Source organism: Medicago sativa, chromosome 7 (assembly GCF_051527215.1).
Source record: "Medicago sativa cultivar Bolivia chromosome 7, Bolivia_mono, whole genome shotgun sequence".
Classification (NCBI taxonomy): domain Eukaryota; kingdom Viridiplantae; phylum Streptophyta; class Magnoliopsida; order Fabales; family Fabaceae; genus Medicago; species Medicago sativa.
This window is the reverse complement of record NC_140755.1, coordinates 31,483,698-31,504,079: the sequence shown is the minus strand read 5'-3', so window position 1 is coordinate 31,504,079 and position 20,382 is coordinate 31,483,698. Positions and strand designations below refer to the sequence as shown.

Below are 20,382 nucleotides of genomic sequence, written 5' to 3'. Positions count from 1 at the left end.
TTCAACACCCTACCCCACCACATTTTATTTCTTATTCTTATTTAATTTTTGTTTTTATAATTGCATAAAATTATAATTATCGATTATAATTAAATTAAAATAATACAAATATTTTTTTTAAAAAAACAATATTTTTTTAAATAATTTATTTTTATTTTCTTAACTTAAAATGCAATACAACAAACTAAGCATGCAATACAAAAAAGTATGCATAATTAAAGCAATACCATGGATGTAACACTGACAAAATAGTATGCATAATTAAAGTTTTGTATGCATAGTAAAGCAATACCATGAGCTGTGAAAAAACTAGTAAGGAATACCATGTGCTGTGAAATTAAAGTTTGTGAAAAAAGTCACGGGACAAATATTATGCATAATTATTAAAGCAACATTGAGGACTAGACAACACTGACAATTATTTAAAGCAACATTGAGGACTAGACAACACTGACAATTATTTAAAGTAAACATTGAAGACTAGACAACACTGACAATTATTAAAGTAAACACTGGGGACTAGACAACATTGACAATTTTGACCGAATACAAACAAATATTAGTGAAATTAATTTCCAAACAGCTCACGCTCCAAGTTTTCCACCATTTCTTTTTTTCTGTCACCGAGATGCTCTTGGGAAGTCAACTTTATGTACATGTCCATTTTCATCAATTTGTTTTTCTCTTGATGCACTGCGGTGTACTTTTCCATTTTTTCGGTGTACTCTTTAAAGTGTTCCATCTCTTGCACCTTCATTTCTTTGAATTGAACCCACTCATGTTCCACCTCCTCCAAGCCAGCGTCCTTGCTTTTCTTTTTTCCTTTTTTTTTAGCTGCCTCCCTACCCATTGGACGAGCACTAGATCCTACAGAGTCCTCGTGAGATCTCTTAGATCCACTACTTCCTGAGCCAACACTTCCTCCCACTTGACTGCCATAACAAGGTTGATCACGGAGAGCGCGCCATTCTTCCTTTAAAGTAAATTGAACATTCTTCCCACCTGCATATATTTCTTGGGCTTTTGCCAACACATCATCTTCCGACCAACCGCTTGCTTGCTGACGCTTAGCGGTATCATAAGCACCAACCCATTTATTTATTAATTTGCTCATATAATTAAAACGGTTTCGGCATGCAATGACATCGCGTGGAGAATCGAATGAGCAATGGTCATTACAATACTCAGCAATTTTACCCCAATATGATTCACTTGTCTGGTTTCTCCCGACAACACTGCATGTTCCATATTTTATCCACCCACTAATTAACACCAAATTTTGTTCAGTGTTCCATCCTGGTTGCTGGTTTTTCTTGCTCTTAGGAGTTGTATCCTCCGGAGTGACTTCATTAGCTATTGTCATTCCACCACGATTTATTTGTGATGAAAATTCAGGATATTCACCAACACTGAAAACTTTCATTCATCATTGGCATACAACCGTTAAATGGGGGTGTTTGAGATGAATATCCCATCATAGATCTAGAATATGGATGAAAGTTGTTTGGAACAGAGGATGGGTGATTGAAATTTGAGGCATAACCAAAATTAAGCATGTCTTGAGGATTTTGGTTGGGAAATTGATTTGGGTTTTGAGGATGTTGGTTGGGAAATTGATTTGGGTGTTGATAATTGTTGGGATTTTGGTAGCTAAATGGGTAATTAGAAGAATTTTGGGTGTTGAATTGATTGTTATTGGGATCCATTTTACTAATCAAAGACTAAAACTTCAAAAGAAATGCTAATAATAAGATTAAGAGAGTGAAAAACTTGATTTTTTTCTGTGTCCAAATCAAATGATCCAAGTCTCTATTTATAGAGAAAAAAAATCACGAATTTTGGTAAAAAAATAAAAAAATAAAAAAATAATTTGCAATGAAATAATTGAGTCTAAATTATTAAGAAGATAAAAATTCAGGCAGCCAACCAGATAACACCACGTGTCACAGCTTTATTCAAAAGCTTCTTCTCTCTCCGCGTTTGCAGCGTTCCACGCGCCCTGTCGGTGCGTGTGTTACACGTGCTCGCCTGGACCAACAGAAACGCGCCGCGTGGCATGGCCGGTGCAGGTCTCAACATATTGAATGCATTCATCACTTCCCTCCTTCATCTCATCTTCAATACCCTCTTCTCCAATCATTCAACAACTCTAAATACCCTTTCAATACCCCCATTGGACTTGGTCTAAGAGAAACGAATATAGAAGAAAATACTGCTTCTCTCACTTGTCCCTCTTTCTCTTCATTAATCTATATTTTTATAACTCGTTATAAGCACGATTGTTTCTACCGGAAGTTTACACTACTGCTAGGTATGCTACATATACTTATCACTTTAATATCATTATTTAATATTGCTATGTATATCATTTATCTTTATCATCTTAATATTATTATTATCTGTCCCGGTTATAGAAAACTGCAATCCGTCAAGTGATTTATAACTAGAGTGACTATTATTGTTATTATTACTTTACCTCTTATTATAGAAAACTGACAACTCGTCAAGTGATCTATAATAAGTATGTATATTATTATTTAAAGTGGTGATCTAAAATCTCATATATACTATATTATCACGAAAGATAATTTCGAGTAGTGATACTAATTTTTATATTTAATGGAGGTCTAAAACCCCATATATACTATATTATCACGAAAGATAATTTCGAGTAGTGATACTAACCAAAGCTATGCAATCTTTTCACACCAAATTCATCTAACCAAAGTGTGAAACCTGTATGTGAATGACATGCTTTCAAACTTAGCAACCTATGGTTCTGCACCGAGCTATACCATGGGCTATTTGAAAGAAAAATGCAACCTGCAATAAATGGATAAGACTTTGTGTGACAATTTGCTTCAGCAAATTGCTTTGGCTGGTTATCCCACATGCATGTGGGTAGGAGTAGTATTGTAAACAAACAAAAACCATGTGTTAACCACTTGTCCGCGTGTAGTTCTCTGTAGCATTTGACTGGACTAAAAATTGTATTGCAGACCATTTGAAAAACAAAATCATGTCCTAACTTAGATGATATTTAACACTTAAAATATTTTTCTCATTATTCAACGATCATGAACAGTGATTTCAACGGTCATGAACAGTGTTTTCAACGGCTATGAACAGTGAAATTAACGGACATTTTTACAAAATTCACTCTATAAATACCTCACCTTCATTCATAATTTTCACATCTCAAAATATTTACCCATACTTTCAAAATGGCTAAAATCTTTCTTCTATGCATCACTCTACTTGTTGTTATTTTGTTCTTATCATTTTCACTCATATTGAAGAATTAGGAAAAGATTTTGTAGGATTAGCAATAATTAGCGTTTTACCATTATTAGGCTTAGCTTGTGTGGTTACTTTTTGTTTTGGTAGAGACATAGATTAAAATATTATAATGTTTTGTAATCGTTGCTATTCAATAAAATGGTATTTTTATTTTCGTCATAGTATATATATTAAATGTTGATTATGCTTTTCTGTATTCTAGATAGAATCATGTCGAACCTTTCAAAACTTGATTTTGAGGTTCTTGATATTTCGGGAAAAAATTATCTGGTTGGGCCCTTGATGCCGAAATTGATTTAAATGTCGAAGGTCATGGAGATACTATTAAAGAAGGAAACAAAACAACTGATCAACAAAAGGCTAAGGCCATGATATTCCTTCGTCACCACCTTCATCAGGATCTGAAAAATGAATACCTTACCGTAAAAGATCCAAAAGTTCTTTGGAACAATTTAAAAGAAAGGTTTGACCATCAAAAAACTGTCATTCTTCCTAAAGCTCGTTACGAATGGATGCATTTGCGTTTATAGGACTTTAAGTCTGTAACCGAATATAACTCGGCTGTATTTAAAATTACTTCTCTATTGACATTGTGTGGAGAAAAAGTGACTGATACGGATATGTTAGAAAAAACATTCTCCACTTTTCATGCATCTAATGTGCTCCTGCAGCAGCAACACCGCGAAAAAGGTTTTAAAAAGTATCCTGACATGATATCTTTCCTGCTTATGGCAGAACAAAATAACGAGCTTTTGATGAAAAATCACGAGGCCCGTCCCACTGGTAGTGCTCCATTCCTAGAAGTGAATGTAGCAACACATGATCACTATGGACAAACTCGTGGTCGTGGTCGTCGCCATGGTCGTAGTCGTGGTCGTAGGCAAGGTCATGATCGTGGACGTGGTCGTGGTCTCAATCGTAATCACAATGGAGATTACAAAAACACATTTTCTCACCAGAAGATGAAAAATGTTGGAAAGAATGAGATTGGTCAAAGCAGCAAAAATAATGAGAATATTTGCTATCGTTGTGGAGGCAAAGGCCATTGGAGTCGTACATGTCGTACGCAAAAGCATCTAGTTGATCTTTACCAACAATCATTTAAAAATAAAGATAAAAAGGCTGAAACTCATTTTGCATGTGAAGATGATGACTATGATTATGGTAATATGGATGTTACCCACTTAGATGCTGCTGATTTCTTTGTTGATCCTGATGGAATGATTGATCATCTCATTGGAGATGGAAGTGTCCAGAAATAGAACTCCACCAATAAATAATCATATTTAAGAGTGCCTTTTTATTTTCCTATAAAAAAAAAAAAGGGAGGGGGGGGGGGGGGGGGGGGGGGGGGGTTATGTTATGTTTTTATCTTTCTTATGCTAATGATAATAAAAGTTTTATTTCTAAGTGTGTTTTCAACCTTCACTGCTAGTCATTACCCTTATCTAATTTTTACATTTATACTTATCTCTTATTTGTTCATTTTTAGATAGAATGAGTATTAACATTAACCTCAATAATGGAGATATGTGTCTCACCGATAGTGGAACAACTCATACAATTTTCAAGGATAAAAAATATTTCTCTTCTTTGATAAAGCGACAAACCGGTGTTAGTACTATATCTGGAAGTTCAAAAATAATTGAAGGCTCCGGAAGAGCTAATGTAATATTGTGTGGAGGAACAAATTTAAACATTGAGAATGCATTATATTCTCCCAAGTCTCATAGGAATTTACTAAGTTTCAAGGATATTCGTCTAAATGGATATCATATTGAAACAAGAAATGAAGGAAATATTGAATATCTTTATATAACGAGACATAATTTGGATAAAATAAGTGTAGTGGAAAAGTTACATGTCTTTTCCTCTGGTTTGTACTACACTTATATAAGTGCAATTGAAGCACATGTGATTGTTAACCAGAAGTTTACAAATCATAATAAATTTGTTGTTTGGCATGACTGGTTGGGCCATCCCGGGTCTATAATGATGCGAAAAATAATTAATAATTCTTGTGGTCATCAGTTGAAGAGCCAGGAGAATCTTCAATCTGATAAGTTCTCATGTACCTTTTGTTCACAAGGGAAGTTGATAATCAGGCCATCACCAACAAAAATTGGAAGTGAATCTCTAAATTTTTTAGAGCGAATACATGGTGATATTTGTGGGCCAATACACCCACCATGTGGACCATTTAGATACTTTATGGTTTTAATTGATGCATCAACTAGATGGTGTTGGAGTAAGCCCTAATAGCCAATCTATGTTGATTGGGTTTGGCTTTATATCATGATATTGATATAAGTATATATTGTGAATATATAATAATAAGGCATTTCTTTATTGATTTTGTTTTGTTTCAAAATAATAAAGTACCCATAATAGTTAGTCCGTTTAATGGAACATTAAGTATAACTTAATTGTGAGACCCCATTAAACATAAGGAAACTATTCTCAAAGTATCCGTAGTCAAGCTTTATTGAGAAGTGGGATATCATTAAAGCATAGAGACTAATATGTGGGTAGACTGATGATCACATCTCACATATCATGGATAAAGTGTTATCAAGTCTTCACATAGATATAAATATTAGGAGTAATATTTATATTGGATTGACCCATCATGAGAATACTACATAGTAAAAGTTATGAAAAGTGTCACAAGATATTCTTATAGTGATAGTGCTGTATTCCACCCTTTGACCTGAAACCACTATGTACCCTAGATGTTGGAGTCGAGTGCTTTGTCACCATTCAAACGTTGTCCGTAACAAGATGACTATAAAGTTGGTTGATGGGTACTCCATGAATCATGCTGAGGGACATGAGTGACCTAGATGGAATTTGCCCCTCCTACATAACAGAAGAAATGTCTACGGGCCAATATTGAACTAGACAAGGATGACACAGCCTATGCCTTGTGTTCAATATAGACATGAGGGCAAAAGGGTAATTATACACATGATCATTATCACATAAAGGTTTCGTCAGATCACATGACATTCTCGTCACTTGGGTAGCAGTGATGTGTTGCTAGATACCGCTCACTGTTTATAATATTAAATATGTGATTTAATATTATTGTCAACGTTATGAGAACCTATAGGGTCACACACAAAGGACAGACAAATGAGAGAAATAAATAAGTAAGACTTATTTATATAATAAATAAGTGAGACTAATTTATAAAATAATAAGTAAGACTTATTAGTAATTAAACAATTAAATATGACTTTATTATTTAATTTACGAAAAATAGAGAAACGCGGTCCACCGTACGGTACGGTGTGTTTAAGTGAGATATGGTGCACCGTAAGGTACGATGTATTTAAGTGATTGGCTTGATGACCACACAAGTGGTTCTATAAATAGAACCCTTGTGCTGAAGCATTACTAACTTTTTGGTTGAAACACTTAACCTAATTCTAAAAGCTAGAAACCCTAGCCGCCGCTCTCTAAACCTAGTCTCTCTGAATCTCTGTTGGAATTGGCTAGCACCGGTCATCGGAGAAGTTCTGTTCGTGTGGACTAAGTAGAGGCATCGCTGCTTTGCTTTGCTCGTGATCAGAAATATATCTTCTACAAAGGTTCTGTTCTTCAAGAGGTTACTGTTCTTCAAGAGGTGAACACATGAATCTTAAAGTGTTTAAGTTTCTGTTTGATTTGTGATTAATGATTTAATAAAGATCCGTTTCATTGAGATTTCTTCCGCAAAGAGGATTAAAATTTTGAAAAACCCCTCTTAAAATCCCTTTAGTGATATCAGAGCTCCTGGTTGTGATTAAATCATTAAATTCGAATGTTATTCATGCATTATTATGTTTATATGATGATGTATTCATAGTCTATGCATGGTGATTAAATTTGTTTAATCAAGTTTTGGATGCGATTCAAAATGCTTGACGTTTCTAATTATTTTAAGAGCGTTGCGAGCTGTTCGGTCATAAGAATTACGAGGTATATGTTTTTGTTTTGAATTCGATTCAAACAAGTTACGTTGCCTTTGTTTTCTTAATTGAGCTCTGTGCAAATCATAATTAATAAACAATTATCTAAACAAGTTGAGCTCTTTTGCGTTGCCTTTGTTTTCTATGCCATATTGTTTTCTTTCGATCTAAATAATATTTTTAAACCATGATTTGATCATGTAAAGAAAAACTAGTTGTTTAAATATATGGACCATATTATCGTGTATTTGATTCTCTAATTATTTGATTAATTTGGAATGCAAATCCGTTAATAATGATAATAATATTAAGTGTTAATATTATATTATTTAAATAATAAGAATTAATTAAAATTGATTGATCAATATCATATATGTGATATATGATTCTAATACAACATCATTATATGTGATATATTGATGATGTCATTTGTTCAATAGAATTTATGAAATTGATTGTGAAACTGTAGACAATTCGTGAGATTGAGTTTCGATATCCGATTCGATATCTGATTCTGGTGAAACATCAAAGATCCAGTTGTCCATACTGAGCAAATAATTGTTAAAACTATTGATGTTTGATTGTTGTATTGGGATACCTAACTATACAAGAGTTGTATTATTATGGTTGTCTCATTCGATCAATTGTTTTCAAAGAGATTGTTGTGAATTTGAACAATTCGTGAAATTGAGCTTCGATATCCGAATCTGGTGAAGAATCAAAGATCCGATTGTTTATGGTAAACAAACAATCCTTGAAACTATTTATGTTTAATTAATTTCTTCAAATAGAGAAAGGTGGTAAATTTAAAAGATTGTGATTTTGAAAGGGTTTTGTTCTAGACCGACCCAGAGGATCTTTGGCCCATTAACCTAGGCCCAATATCTTCTAAAGCCCAAACTCCACGTTTGGAAACATTGCTTGCAACATACCTCCTCCCTGCGAGGGGGGTGCACGAAGCAAACGAGACCGGTTCAAAAGAACTCCAACGTCTCTTTGCACATTCTGCACGTTCCCGCAATAAACTCTCTGCCGGTTACACTTCCCATGATTTCGTAACCGCCAGAGTCAGGTGTGCCACCATAACGGCTCTGCAGCCCTCCATCACTATAAATAGGGGACTCAATGCAGTCCCCAAGGTAGAACTCTTTCTTCCTCTAAAACCCTCACTCTCTGAATCTCTACTGACTTGAGCGTCGGAGTGCCTGCAGGTACACACCCCCCATCCGCTCCAGGAAGCATTCCAACACATTCTACCACCGTAGCAACCACCGTATTCAAAGCACCGGTAGTCACCTTATGGTCAGGTACGATCAGTGGCGCCGTATGTGGGAAAACATAAGCTCCCCCGTTTTTATACTCCTAAAAACCAAAGCTTTCTGTAAAAAACTACCATGACTACCAACAGTGCTCATTCCCAGTTACGAAGTGAGGTGCACGTCCTTTAACAGGATGGCATGACATCTACACCTTCACCTGTGGAAACAAACAGGGAGGAACCAACTCACATTATTCCTCTCCAACAAAGGCCTTTAAAAGGTCCCCCACGACCTACGGAGACACCCGAGGATGCCACACCAACCAGTGTCCTCGTCGGTAACCTGATTGGCACGGTTCAACGACAGACGTTGTTAATCGAGGAACAGAACTAGGGCTTGATGGATCTAGAGCAAGCGCGTCACATCGTCTCCACCAGGCGAACTCCTTCCCCAACACATAGCAGAAGGGGAACGAGCCTTCACAGGCCCCGTTCTAGATCCCCTCGACGTTCTGTCAGCATCAAATCTCTGAGCTACACCAAGAGGTCATCAAGGAGGTCACCAAGACGATCTCCTCCCAGGCGATCTTCACCCAGACGATCTCCCTTGAGGAGATCTCCTCTGAGAAGATCCCCGCTTAGACGAAACAGATGCTCTTGGCCTCCCTCTGGGTTTGAGGACACTCGCGATGCTCGTTACGACCGTAACGCTTATGGTCCGTTCACACGACGCATCCGAGAAGCTCCTATCCCTCGCGGACTGGAGAAACCTCCGCAAATGGACTCATACGATGGGATAACTGATCCAAACGAGCACATCGAGAGCATCGAGGCGGTTCTCACTTACAGTCGGTGCGAGGCGCCGTCAAATGTAAGCTCTTCGTCACCACTCTGAGACGAGGAACGGTCACATGGTTTAAGAAATTAAGGAGAAACTCCATTGAATCATGGAGCGACCTCTACAACGAGTTCACAACCCACTTCACAGCTTCAAGGACGCAACCGAAAATGATCGCGTCCCTTGAAGCCATTGTTCAAGGAAGGAGCGAACCCCTCCAAGACTACATCGAGAAGTTCAACAAAGAAGCTATCCAGGTATGAGGTGCCAATGAAACAATGAAACTGTACCTCATCGCCAAGGGTTTGCGCGAGGACACCGACATAAAGAAGGCTGTCCGCTTGGATTGCCCAATGACTCTCAACGAGTTCTTAGCGATCGCCAAGATCTACATCGCCTATGAGGAGGAGCTGTATATGGACCGCCTCAATAAATACTAGAAAGAGGAGCTTGCTGCTGAATCCTCCAAAAAGCCCTTCCACGAGAAAAAGAAGGAAGGCAAAGCTGCTCAGGAAAGCAAGAGGCCTAACGGTCACTTCACAGAGTACACTCCTTTGGCCATGTCAAGGGAGAAGACCTCGCCGAGATCGCCGTAGCCGATCTGACAGAAGTTGGCATCAAGCCACCCAAGGCTCCATCTCAGAAGAGGAAGGGGATCAACAAGACGAAATACTGCCGATTCCACAAATGCCATGGCTACACCACCGATGAATGCATCCATCTGAAGGATGCCATTGAGCTACTCATTCAGAGAGGCAGGCTCAAACAGTTCATCAAGAACTCGGAGGCGGAAAGAAAGACTGTCAAACTCATCGGTGACAGTTCTAAACCGGGCAAAACCATCGCCATGTCCGTGGAACATCTCGGAGATTTCCCTGACAACGTGGAAATCACCCCCTACTCATGCACATGGGAACAGTTTCCCACCGTCAACGTCATCACTGCAGGGGCGCTGAACATTTCCATGGGAAGCATGAAGAGGAAATTTGAGGAGCTCATGAGCGTCAATACTATGGTTCCCTCCTATCGCGGAGGAAGGCCACATTTGGCGTTCTATGATTCCGAACTACCTGGTGGGGCTTCAAATTCCGCCATTCCTTTGCTCGTGTGAGCATCGATGGCCAATGCAGACGTCCGACGAGTCCTGATTGACACAGGGGCCTCGTGCGACATCATGTACACCAGCCTGTTCAAAACTCTTCAACTAACGGAGAAAAACCTTTCTCCCTACGTTGGGGACGAACTCTACGGCTTCAACGGCTCATCTACTCAGCCATGGGGGTATGTGGAACTACTGGTCACCTTCGGCGAAAAGGAGGCCAAGAAAACAATAAAAGTCCCATTATTGGTGATCGACTGCCCTTCTCTCTACAATTGCATTATAGGGAGAACCGGGCTTGCCCAACTAGGGGCTGCATGTTCAACCGCTCACCTGAAGTTGAAGTACCATGCAAAGGAGGGCATCATCGCCTCTCTCAATGGGGACATCGAAGCAGCAAGAAGATGTTTCCTCCAAGCCAACAAATCCCAGAACTCGGATTCCCAATCCAGCAAACCCGCTGAAGACAAAGGGAAAGCTGCTGCGAGCACTCTGGAAGCCAACTTGGTCGAACTTGACCCCATGTTCGCCAAGGAAGACCTGAAGGAACAAAAACGGGAGAAGAAGGATCCGCTCAACGCGAAACTTCTTAGACCCATTCCTGATGGTGAGTTCGAGCTGGTCCCTTTCGGAAGCGACCCTTCGAAAAATTTCAAAATTGGCAAGGATCTCCCCGAACTTGTCAAGAACCAGCTGATCGCCTGCCTCAGGGAGAACGCCGACCTATTCGCATGAAGTGCGGACGACATGCCCGGAATCGACCCTAGCGTCGCTTGTCACCAGCTGATAGTAGATTTCGGAGTTAGCATTGTAGCCCAGTGACGTATAAAACAGTCTCAAGAAAAATTAAAGGCTGCTGAAAAAGCTGTAAAAGACCTCCTAGAGGCAAACTTTATTTCTGAGGCCAAATACACCACCTGGCTCTCCAGTGTTGTACTTGTCACGAAATCTAATGGAAAATGGCGTATGTGTGTTGACTATACCGATCTTCATAGGGCCTGCCCTAAAGACGCATATCCTCTTCCTAACATCGATAAACTCGTAGATAATTCCTCGGGCTACAAACTTTTATCCTTCATGGACGCCTATTCTGGGTACAACCAGATACTCATGGCTGAAGAAGATAAAATGAAAACAGCCTTCATGACTGAATCAGGGAACTATTACTATAACGTAATGCCCTTCGGTCTGCGAAATGCGGGGGCTACTTATCAACGTATGATGAACAAAGTCTATGACAAGACACTTCTGGGCGACATTCTCGAGGTTTACATGGACGACATGATCGTAAAATCCTAACAAGAGGTGGATCATACATGAGACTCAACCTAGAAAAATGCACCTTTGGAGTCCAAGCGGGTAAATTCCTTGGTTTCTATCTGACAGAAAGAGGAACCGAGGAGAATCTAGACAAATGCCGCGCATTTACTGAGCTTCCAACACCCCACTCCAACAAGTGCATCCAAACACTCAACGGAATGCTAACTGCCCTCTCCAGATTCGTAGCTAAGTCTGCTCAACACGCACTTCCCTTCTTCAAACTCTTGAGGAAAGAAACGAAGTTCGATTGGATAGAGGAATGCGAGAATGCTCTGAGGCACCTCAAAGAAACCCTATCAGCACCGCCCGTACTCTCGCGACCCGACCAAGGTGAAACGATATACTTGTACCTATCCGTCTCTTCTGACGCGGTAAGCGCCGTGCTCATTAGAGAAACGACGGAGGGACAAAAGCCAGTCTACTTCACCAGCAAGGCACTGCTGGGTCCAGAGACGTGGTACCAGAGAATCGAAAAGGTAGCTCTCGCACTCCTCACAGCGGCCCGAAGGCTGAGGCAGTACTTTCTAGCTCACACGGTGGTGGTCCGGACGGACCAACCCATCAGAAAAATCTTTGGCCGCCCAGATGTAGCCGGTCGGATGATGAAATGGTCACTCGAATTATCCGAGTTCGACATACATTACGAATCCAGAAAGGCACTGAAGGCACAAGTGTTCGCGGACTTTCTCGCCGAGATGACTTTCCCAGCTGAGGATAGCTCTAAGGAATGAACTGTCTTCGTAGATGGATCATCTAACTCCAAGGGAAGCGGAGCCGGAATAATCGTAGAAGATAACAAAGGTATCGTTGTTGAAATCTCCCTCACTTTGTCTTTTCCTGTTACCAATAATAATGCAGAGTATGAGGCCTTCTTGGCTGGCTTGTGAACCGCCAAAGACATGGGGGCCAGAAAGGTGAAAATCTTTACCGATTCACAACTCGTGGCTTCCCAAGTCACCGGAGAGTTCTAGGTAAAAGAGGACCACCTCCAAAAGTACGTCCAGTTGGTACTAGAGAAAATGAAAGAGTTTGAAACCGTTGAAGTAACTCACGTTCCTCGCGAACAGAATACTCGGGCGGACATTCTTTCAAAACTCGCAAGTACATGAACTGCGAACGGAAACAAAACAATAATACAGGAGGTTCTCAGCGAACCAAGCATCCAGGATAGGGGAACTCTACCTCAAGAGATCAATGCGATCATCGGAATGGAAGACTAGAGGGGACCCATCTCTCGATACATAGAGAACGGGGAACTCCCTTCTGACCCGCAAGAAAAGACAAGGTTGAAGCGAAGGGCCTGCTCGTTCACTTTGGTGGAAGGAACCTTATACAAAAGAGGCTTCATCATTCAACTAATCAAGTGTTTAGGACCTAACGAGACCCAAGAAGTCCTTGCCGACGTTCATGACGGCATATGCGGACAACACCTTGGCGCCAAAGCTCTCGCAAAAAAGGTCCTACGAGCAGGGTACTATTGGCCCACCATGTTAAAAGACGCCCAAGATTACGTAAGCCTCTGCGATAAATGCCAACGACACGGGGACTTGCATCTAGCACCTCCTGCTGAGCTAACATCTTTGGTTTCTCCTTGGCCTTTTGCATGGTGGGGCATCGACCTTTTGGGACCATTCCCTAAAGCCGCCGGACTGCTGAAATACCTCTTAGTCGCCATCGACTACTCAACGAAGTGGATCGAAGCCGAACCACTGACTAAAATCACAGCTAGAAACGTATTCCGTTTCTTTAAGAGAAACATCCTAGCAAGATTCGGAGTACCAGCTATGGTCATATCCAACAATGGTACACAGTTCACGGACCAAAGGTTCCAAGACTACCTAAGGAATATCGGCATCAAACAAAGCTTCACCTCCGTCTAACACCCTCAAGCCAACGGCCTCGTCGAGGCTGCAAACAAGGTCATTTTACGGGGGATACAAAGAAGGCAAGACACGGCCAAAACTCAGTGGGCTGAAGAGTTACACGCGGTCCTTTGGGCCTACAGAACTACTCCCCATTCCACGACTGGCGAGTCACCTTTTTGACTCACGTACGCGACAGAGGCAGTTTTACCCATTGAGCTAACCGAACTCACATGGCGTACCGACGCCAACACTGACTTCCCTGCCAACACGACAAATCTACATGAAGAGCTCGAATTTGTTGACGAAGTCAGGATCGGAGCAACCTTGCGTGAGGCAGCGCTGAAACAAAAGATAGCCGCTTGCCACAGCAAGAACGTCATAAAAAGAGAATTTGAAGTGGGTGACCTCGTCCTCTGGCGAAACCAGAAGGATTCTGAAGAAGGGAAACTCGCCGCCAACTGGGACGGCCCCTACAGGATCCGGATGAAGACCGGGACGGGGGCTTACGGACTCGAAGATCTCCACCAAAACATAATTCCAAGGACTTGGAATGCAGAAAAACTCAAAAAGTATTACACTTAGATGGCAGACAACGCCAATTTACTCTAGTGTACAAACTCAGTTCTATACAATGAACTCTTCGCTCTCAAACGAACAAATAAACGGAGGAGGAAAGTCCTGCCACTCCAAATCCAAAAAGAAAAAGGATGAGACAAATTTACACAACAAATTCGCTTACTCCTCAGTATGTGTGCTTACCGCTGCGACATCACTGCTCGGCATGTTAGGTAGAACCCCAGCTCGCGATGAGTGATTCACACCTCAGTGCGTTGAACTTAGAATGGTTTCTTCGTTCATCCGTTGTTACACGTCCATAACTTATGACACACATTCAGATAAACAATCTCTTGGATGTGCAATACTTCTAACTAATACTCTGCGTAAACAGTTAGAAACCTCCTGCCCCAAAATCTTCCTTGCAAAACAACGCAAAGGTAGAACTTTTCACACAAAGTAACTAGCTACCTAGGAAGAAAGGGGCAAAACTTTGATTTCATCGAGTCAAAGTAGCAAAAAGCCAGGCGGGCATGTTAAACTCTCCAGTCATTAAATCACTTCGTCAAAATAATGACTGCGGGGGGTAGTCCATCTCGCCACGACAAAACGAATCTCGGCTTAAAAGCTTCGCATTTCAAAAGCGAACAACAATACAAGTCGAACAGTTAAGAGCATACGGATTATTGCAGTCTGACACACAAGATAGATAATTTGCTCTCAATAAATGCTTCAAACAGTATTAAAAAGCCTCACACAACGAGCAATCAAATTCAAAACATTATACTTGAAAGTAAATCATACATTTCAGACAAGTGTAATTGAGAATGAAGCAGTTATATTATAAAAGTGCTAAAACCAACAAGGGCACATAATGTCATTACAAGCATAATTGTTGAAGAAATTAATTACAAGGCCTCATTAGGCCTGTAACAGCCCGATTTTCGCTAGTTTTATTTTATTATTTATTTGTGTGTGTTATATGTGCTCTTATGTGATTATTTGCCTCTGTGTGTATTTTTGGTTGGGAATCGTAGAATTCGGTGTTAGAAGGGTATTTTAGTCATTTTGGACTTAGGGGCATTTTGGTCATTTTGAGGGCAGTGGCAATTTTGTAATTTTGCAGAAAGTTATTTTTAGTGTTTAGTGAGAGTTATTATTTTACCAAGTTACTAGAGAGGGTGTAGTAATTATTTTAATTACCGTTAAGTGACCGTTAGTGTTATATTTTACTAGTAAGTGAGTAGTAACATTTTTTAGGTTGAATTAGAAATGGGTTAGGCCCATTAAGGTTTGTGAGATAAGCCCATTAAGTGAGCCTTTATAAACTAATGTTAGTGAGAAGAGATAGGGTTACAACATTTTCATTTCATTTTTCATTTGAGAAGAGAAGAGATAGAGGCTAGAGAGAAGAACAAGTGCAAGGGTTAGAGGCAAGAGGGATTCATCATCTAGGAGCTAAATTGAAGCTTGGGTTAGAGAATCTTGGTGCTAGAGGTAAGAGGGTTAGGTTTCAACCATAATTCATAACTTTTTCTTTCTACCCATTTTTATGAAATTGATGAATTGATTTTAATTGATGTAAATTCGTGCATGATTGTTGTTGTTATGTTTGAGAACATGATTTGTATGATAATTGTGTTGTTGTTGTTGAATTTGTATGCCAAAATGGGTATATATGAATATGATATGATTTTGTGTGAAATTGATGAAGAATGAAGTTGTGGTTGTTAAATTATGGATGATTTCATGATTAGATGTTGTTGTCGTTGTTAGATGTGTTGTTGATGAATTGATGCATTGGGTATCATGAATTGGAGAATTATGATGAGATTTATTGTTATTGTTCAAATTTGTGAAGTTGTGTTAAATTGTTCATGTGAAGGACCAAAATGAAATTTTGATATATGAAATTGTTGGCTGAGTTCTTGATGTTGATGGATGAATTGAACTTGGTAGAATTTCTGTTTTCATGTTGTGATTTTGTTAGTCGAGTCGTTTGGGAGAAAACGAGATTTTCGTGTGAAAATTCGAGTGTTAACCGTTTTGAAAAATGAGTGTGATGTGAGGTTTTGGAAAATGATTTTGGGATGGTTGAAACTTGAATTTTTCTGTACATTATGATAGAGCTAAGTGTTAGGAGAATGTAGGCGAAAACGGCATCGAAAACGGATTAACGGTTTGATTTTTATGCGCGAAAACGTGAAGGTTAAAAATCTGGCGCTGTCTGTCAAACTAAGAACGTGCCACGATGCGGGGCCAACGTGCCACGATGGAGACCAGAAATTTCAGTGTTTTTGACTCTGGAAAAATCGTGCCACGATGGGAGACCCACGTGCCATGATCCTGTCTGACAAGAAACCTTAAAAACGCATTTTTCTTCAATCCAATTGCTTCCAAACTTGTTCCAAAGTGTAGGGGCTTTATCCTAACCATCTCGGGGTGTTTTATGAAGGAAATAACTTTGTTTAAAGGGGTCTATTGAGTTCTTATGTTGCTTGGCATTGAAATGAATTAATTAAGAGATGAACTTAGTGAATCCGATAATTTCGTTGTGTTTGGCCGATGAAATGCTTATGTAATCTCTACTGCACATATGTGTGACTTGAGAGGATACATGGCATAGACAATTGAACTCGTTTACTTGGTTTTGGCTTAGGTGCTCAATTATTTTCAATATTGTGATTTTTGAGACGAACTTGATTGAAAATGATCATTGAGGGCCAATTGCTTATGAACCCTCTATGATTAGATTGATATGATTATGAGATGATGTATGAATGGTTGTTAGGTGATGAATATGATGTTTGTGATCATATGTTGTAATTGTTCTTTTATTTGGAATGTAAGGAACTATGTGGAGATATGAACTATATGATATAGTTGAATGATGATTATAGCCGTTGACTTATAGCCATTGATTATAGCCGTTGAATTGTTGTGAACATATGCATAGTGAATTGAGTCATATGTTCATGCATCATATGTCGTGTCTGATGTTATATCCATATTGCCGTTGACTATAGCCGTTGATAATGATGTTTTTGTTGCATCATGGGTGACGACCTTGAGGAGAATTGGTACCACATGCATCTAGATGAGTCTAGAGCCATTGCATACTTGTTGGTGAATTGAAATACATTTGAGTTGCGAATGATGATTGAATTTGTTAATTGTTGATTAAGATGGTTGATTTTGTGATGTGTGTATGATACACTTGTGGATATGAATTTGAGATGTTGATATTGAATGATGTGAATGTTAAGAATACTTGTGAATACGTGTGTAGTTTGTTATCCATCGTTCTTAAATGTATCTTTCATTCTCAAAGTTTCTTGTTAATTTTAAGTGGATTATGATGATGTAACGCTAACCCTTAGTGGTTTACCACCTACCTTTCCGTATGGACGGGTAGATGGAGTGCAGGATGCTTAGTTGTTGCTTGTTGATGCCGAGGAGTGGAGTTCCTCATTTTCATGCAAGTGTCTAGATTAGGGCTCTGATCTAGGATAGTCTTTGCATGTTGTTTATTTGACTTTGTATTTCGGAGTTGTAGAGATATTCTGTTATTTGAGATTTGGATGATACATTTGTATTTAGTTTGGAGATCCAGAGATTGTTTATGAATTATATGTTGTTCCGCTGCTATGTGGTATTACATGATCCTTATGCATGTATGAATTGTGGTTATTCGGAGACGTAGCATCTATTTCTAGAATATTTCTGATGTATTCGCACGTTTTACCGCTTAATAGAAATAGGGTGTTACAAGTTGGTATCAGAGCCGTGGTCAGTCTTGTCTAGACTAGTAGACTAGTGTTTATTGATTTACCCTGTTAGTATGCGAATGGTAATGAGTTACCTTCGGTACTTGTTCTTGTGTTGTTGTGCTGTTGTTCTTATCTGTTGGTTGGTTTTGTGTAGAAGTGAGATGGCTGGTGGTAAAGATGATGCGACGATTGCGCAGGCTTTGGCTTCGATGGCTCAGGTGTTGGCTCAGGCTAATGAGCAGGCGGCGGTTGGTCATCGTGATCCTGTTGAGGCGAAGGAGCGAAGGTTGGATCGTTTCTTGCGAAACAGTCCACCGACGTTCAAAGGTAGATATGATCCGGATGGAGCTCAGGCATGGGTGCAAGCCATGGAGAGGATCTTTCGTGCTATGGTAACTAGTAAGGATCAGAAGGTCAGACTGGCTACTCATATGCTTGCTGAAGAGGCTGAGTATTGGTGGACCAATGCTAAGGGAAGGCTTGAGGCTGGTGGTGCTGTGACTTGGGCTAGGTTCAAGACTGAGTTTTTGAGGAAGTACTTTTCTGAGGATTTGAGGACTAAGAAGGAAGTGGAATTCTTGAACTTGAAGCAAGAGAACCGTTCAGTGGCTGAGTATGCAGCAAAGTTTGAGGAGCTTTCGAGGTTTTGTCCGTACATCAATGCAGAGGATGTTATGGTCTCTAAGTGTGTGAAGTTCGAGAGCGGTTTGAGGCCCGATATCTATCAGTACATGTGTATTCAGGAGATCCGTGATTTTGATACTTTGGTGCATAAGTGTCGCATGTTTGATGAAGCTGGAAAGGTCAAGGTGAATCATTATAAGGCAATGAATGAGAAGAAAGGAAAGAGTCATGGATTTGGGAAGCCGTACAACAAGGACAAAGGAAAGAAGAGGGAATCTGGTGGAGGCTCTAAGCCGAATGTTGCTGATGTGAGATGCTACAAGTGTGGAATCTTGGGTCATTACTCCAGTGATTGCAGGAAAGGTGATAGTTGCTATAAGTGTGGACAGAAGGGTCACAAGGCGTTTGAGTGCAAGAAGGATATTACTTGTTTCAACTGTGGTGAAGAGGGTCATCTTAGTACTAAGTGTACCAAGCCGAAGAAGGCGGCAGGGAAGGTGTTTGCATTGAATGCGGAAGAGGTGGAGCATCCGGATAATCTCATCCGAGGTATGTGTTTTATCAATAGTAGTCCTTTGATTGCAATTATTGATACTGGTGCTACTCATTCTTTTATTGCGGCTAGTTGTGTTGAGCGTTTGGGATTGGTTGTGACTCCGTTGTCGCGAGGGATGGTTATCGACACCCCGGCTAGTGGTTCGGTGACTACTTCCTTAGTATGTGCTAAGTGTCCTGTTAGTTTGGTAACGTGGATTTTGAGTTGGATCTTGTATGTCTTCTGTTGAAGCATATGGACGTGATTTTCGGTATGGATTGGATGTTGACTTTTGGTGTTAACATTAATTGTTTGACCAAGAGTGTGACGTTTTCTAAGTCGGTAGCTGAGGAAGGTGGGAAGTTCTTGACCGCAGAGCAAGTGAGGAAGTCCTTGGATGGTGAAGCTAGTGTGTTCATGATGTTTGCTTCCTTGGATGGTGAAGCTAGTGTGTTCATGGTGTTGGTGATTTGCCGGTTGTGCAAGAGTTTCCAGAAGTTTTTCCAGACGACATTACCGAGATATCGCCGGAGAGGGAAGTTGAGTTTGCAATTGATTTGGTACCAGGAACGAGTCCTATCTCGATTGCGCCGTATCGGATGTCTGCATCAGAGTTGGGTGAATTGAAGAAGCAATTGGAAGAGTTGCTCGAGAAGCAGTTTATCAGGCCGAGTGTTTCTCCGTGGGGTGCTCCAGTGTTGCTAGTTAAGAAGAAGGATGGAAGCATGAGGTTGTGTGTGGATTATTGGCAGTTGAACAAGGTGACAATCAAGAATCGGTATCCGCTTCCGAGGATTGATGATTTGATGGATCAGTTGGTTGGTGCAGAAGTGTTTAGCAAGATTGACTTGAGATCAGGATGTCATCAGATTAGAGTAAAGGCGGAAGATATATCCAAAACTGCGTTCAGAATGAGGTATGGACACTATGAGTATTCTGTGATGCCATTTGGAGTGTCTAATGCGCCAGGTGTTTTCATGGAATATATGAATAGAATATTTCATCCTTTTCTGGATCGTTTTGTGGTGGTGTTTATCGATGATATTTTGGTGTATTCGAAGTCTGAAGAAGAGCATGCCGAGCATTTGAGGATTGTGTTGGGAGTTTTGAAGGAGAAGAAGTTGTTTGCTAAGTTGTTTAAGTGTGAGTTTTGGTTGCGGGAATGAGTTTCCTTGGTCATGTGATTTCTAAAGGTGGCATTGCGGTGGACCCGTCGAAGGTTGATGCCGTGTTGCAGTGGGAATCACCTAAGTCTGTTTTTGAAG

At 40.2% G+C, this 20,382-nt stretch overlaps 2 protein-coding genes and 1 long non-coding RNA gene across 3 annotated transcripts; 2 read left to right on the top strand and 1 right to left on the bottom strand.

Moving 5' to 3' along the window:
• Positions 1-568: 568 nt before the first annotated feature.
• LOC146905611 (glutathione S-transferase T2-like) lies at positions 569-1,423 on the bottom strand. Its single transcript, XM_085728587.1, has one exon. It carries the CDS (start codon positions 1,421-1,423, stop codon positions 569-571), a length of 855 nt encoding a protein of 284 aa, XP_085584713.1.
• A 2,497-nt stretch (positions 1,424-3,920) lies between these two features.
• Positions 3,921-4,562, top strand: LOC146905610 (uncharacterized). Its single transcript, XM_085728586.1, has one exon. It carries the CDS (start codon positions 3,921-3,923, stop codon positions 4,560-4,562), a length of 642 nt encoding a protein of 213 aa, XP_085584712.1.
• Positions 4,563-15,509: 10,947 nt separating this feature from the next.
• Positions 15,510-17,818, top strand: LOC146905609 (uncharacterized). Its single transcript, XR_015017447.1, has 2 exons — positions 15,510-15,685; positions 17,604-17,818. It is a non-coding gene; the product is annotated as an uncharacterized LOC146905609 (long non-coding RNA).
• The last annotated feature ends 2,564 nt before the right edge of the window (positions 17,819-20,382 follow it).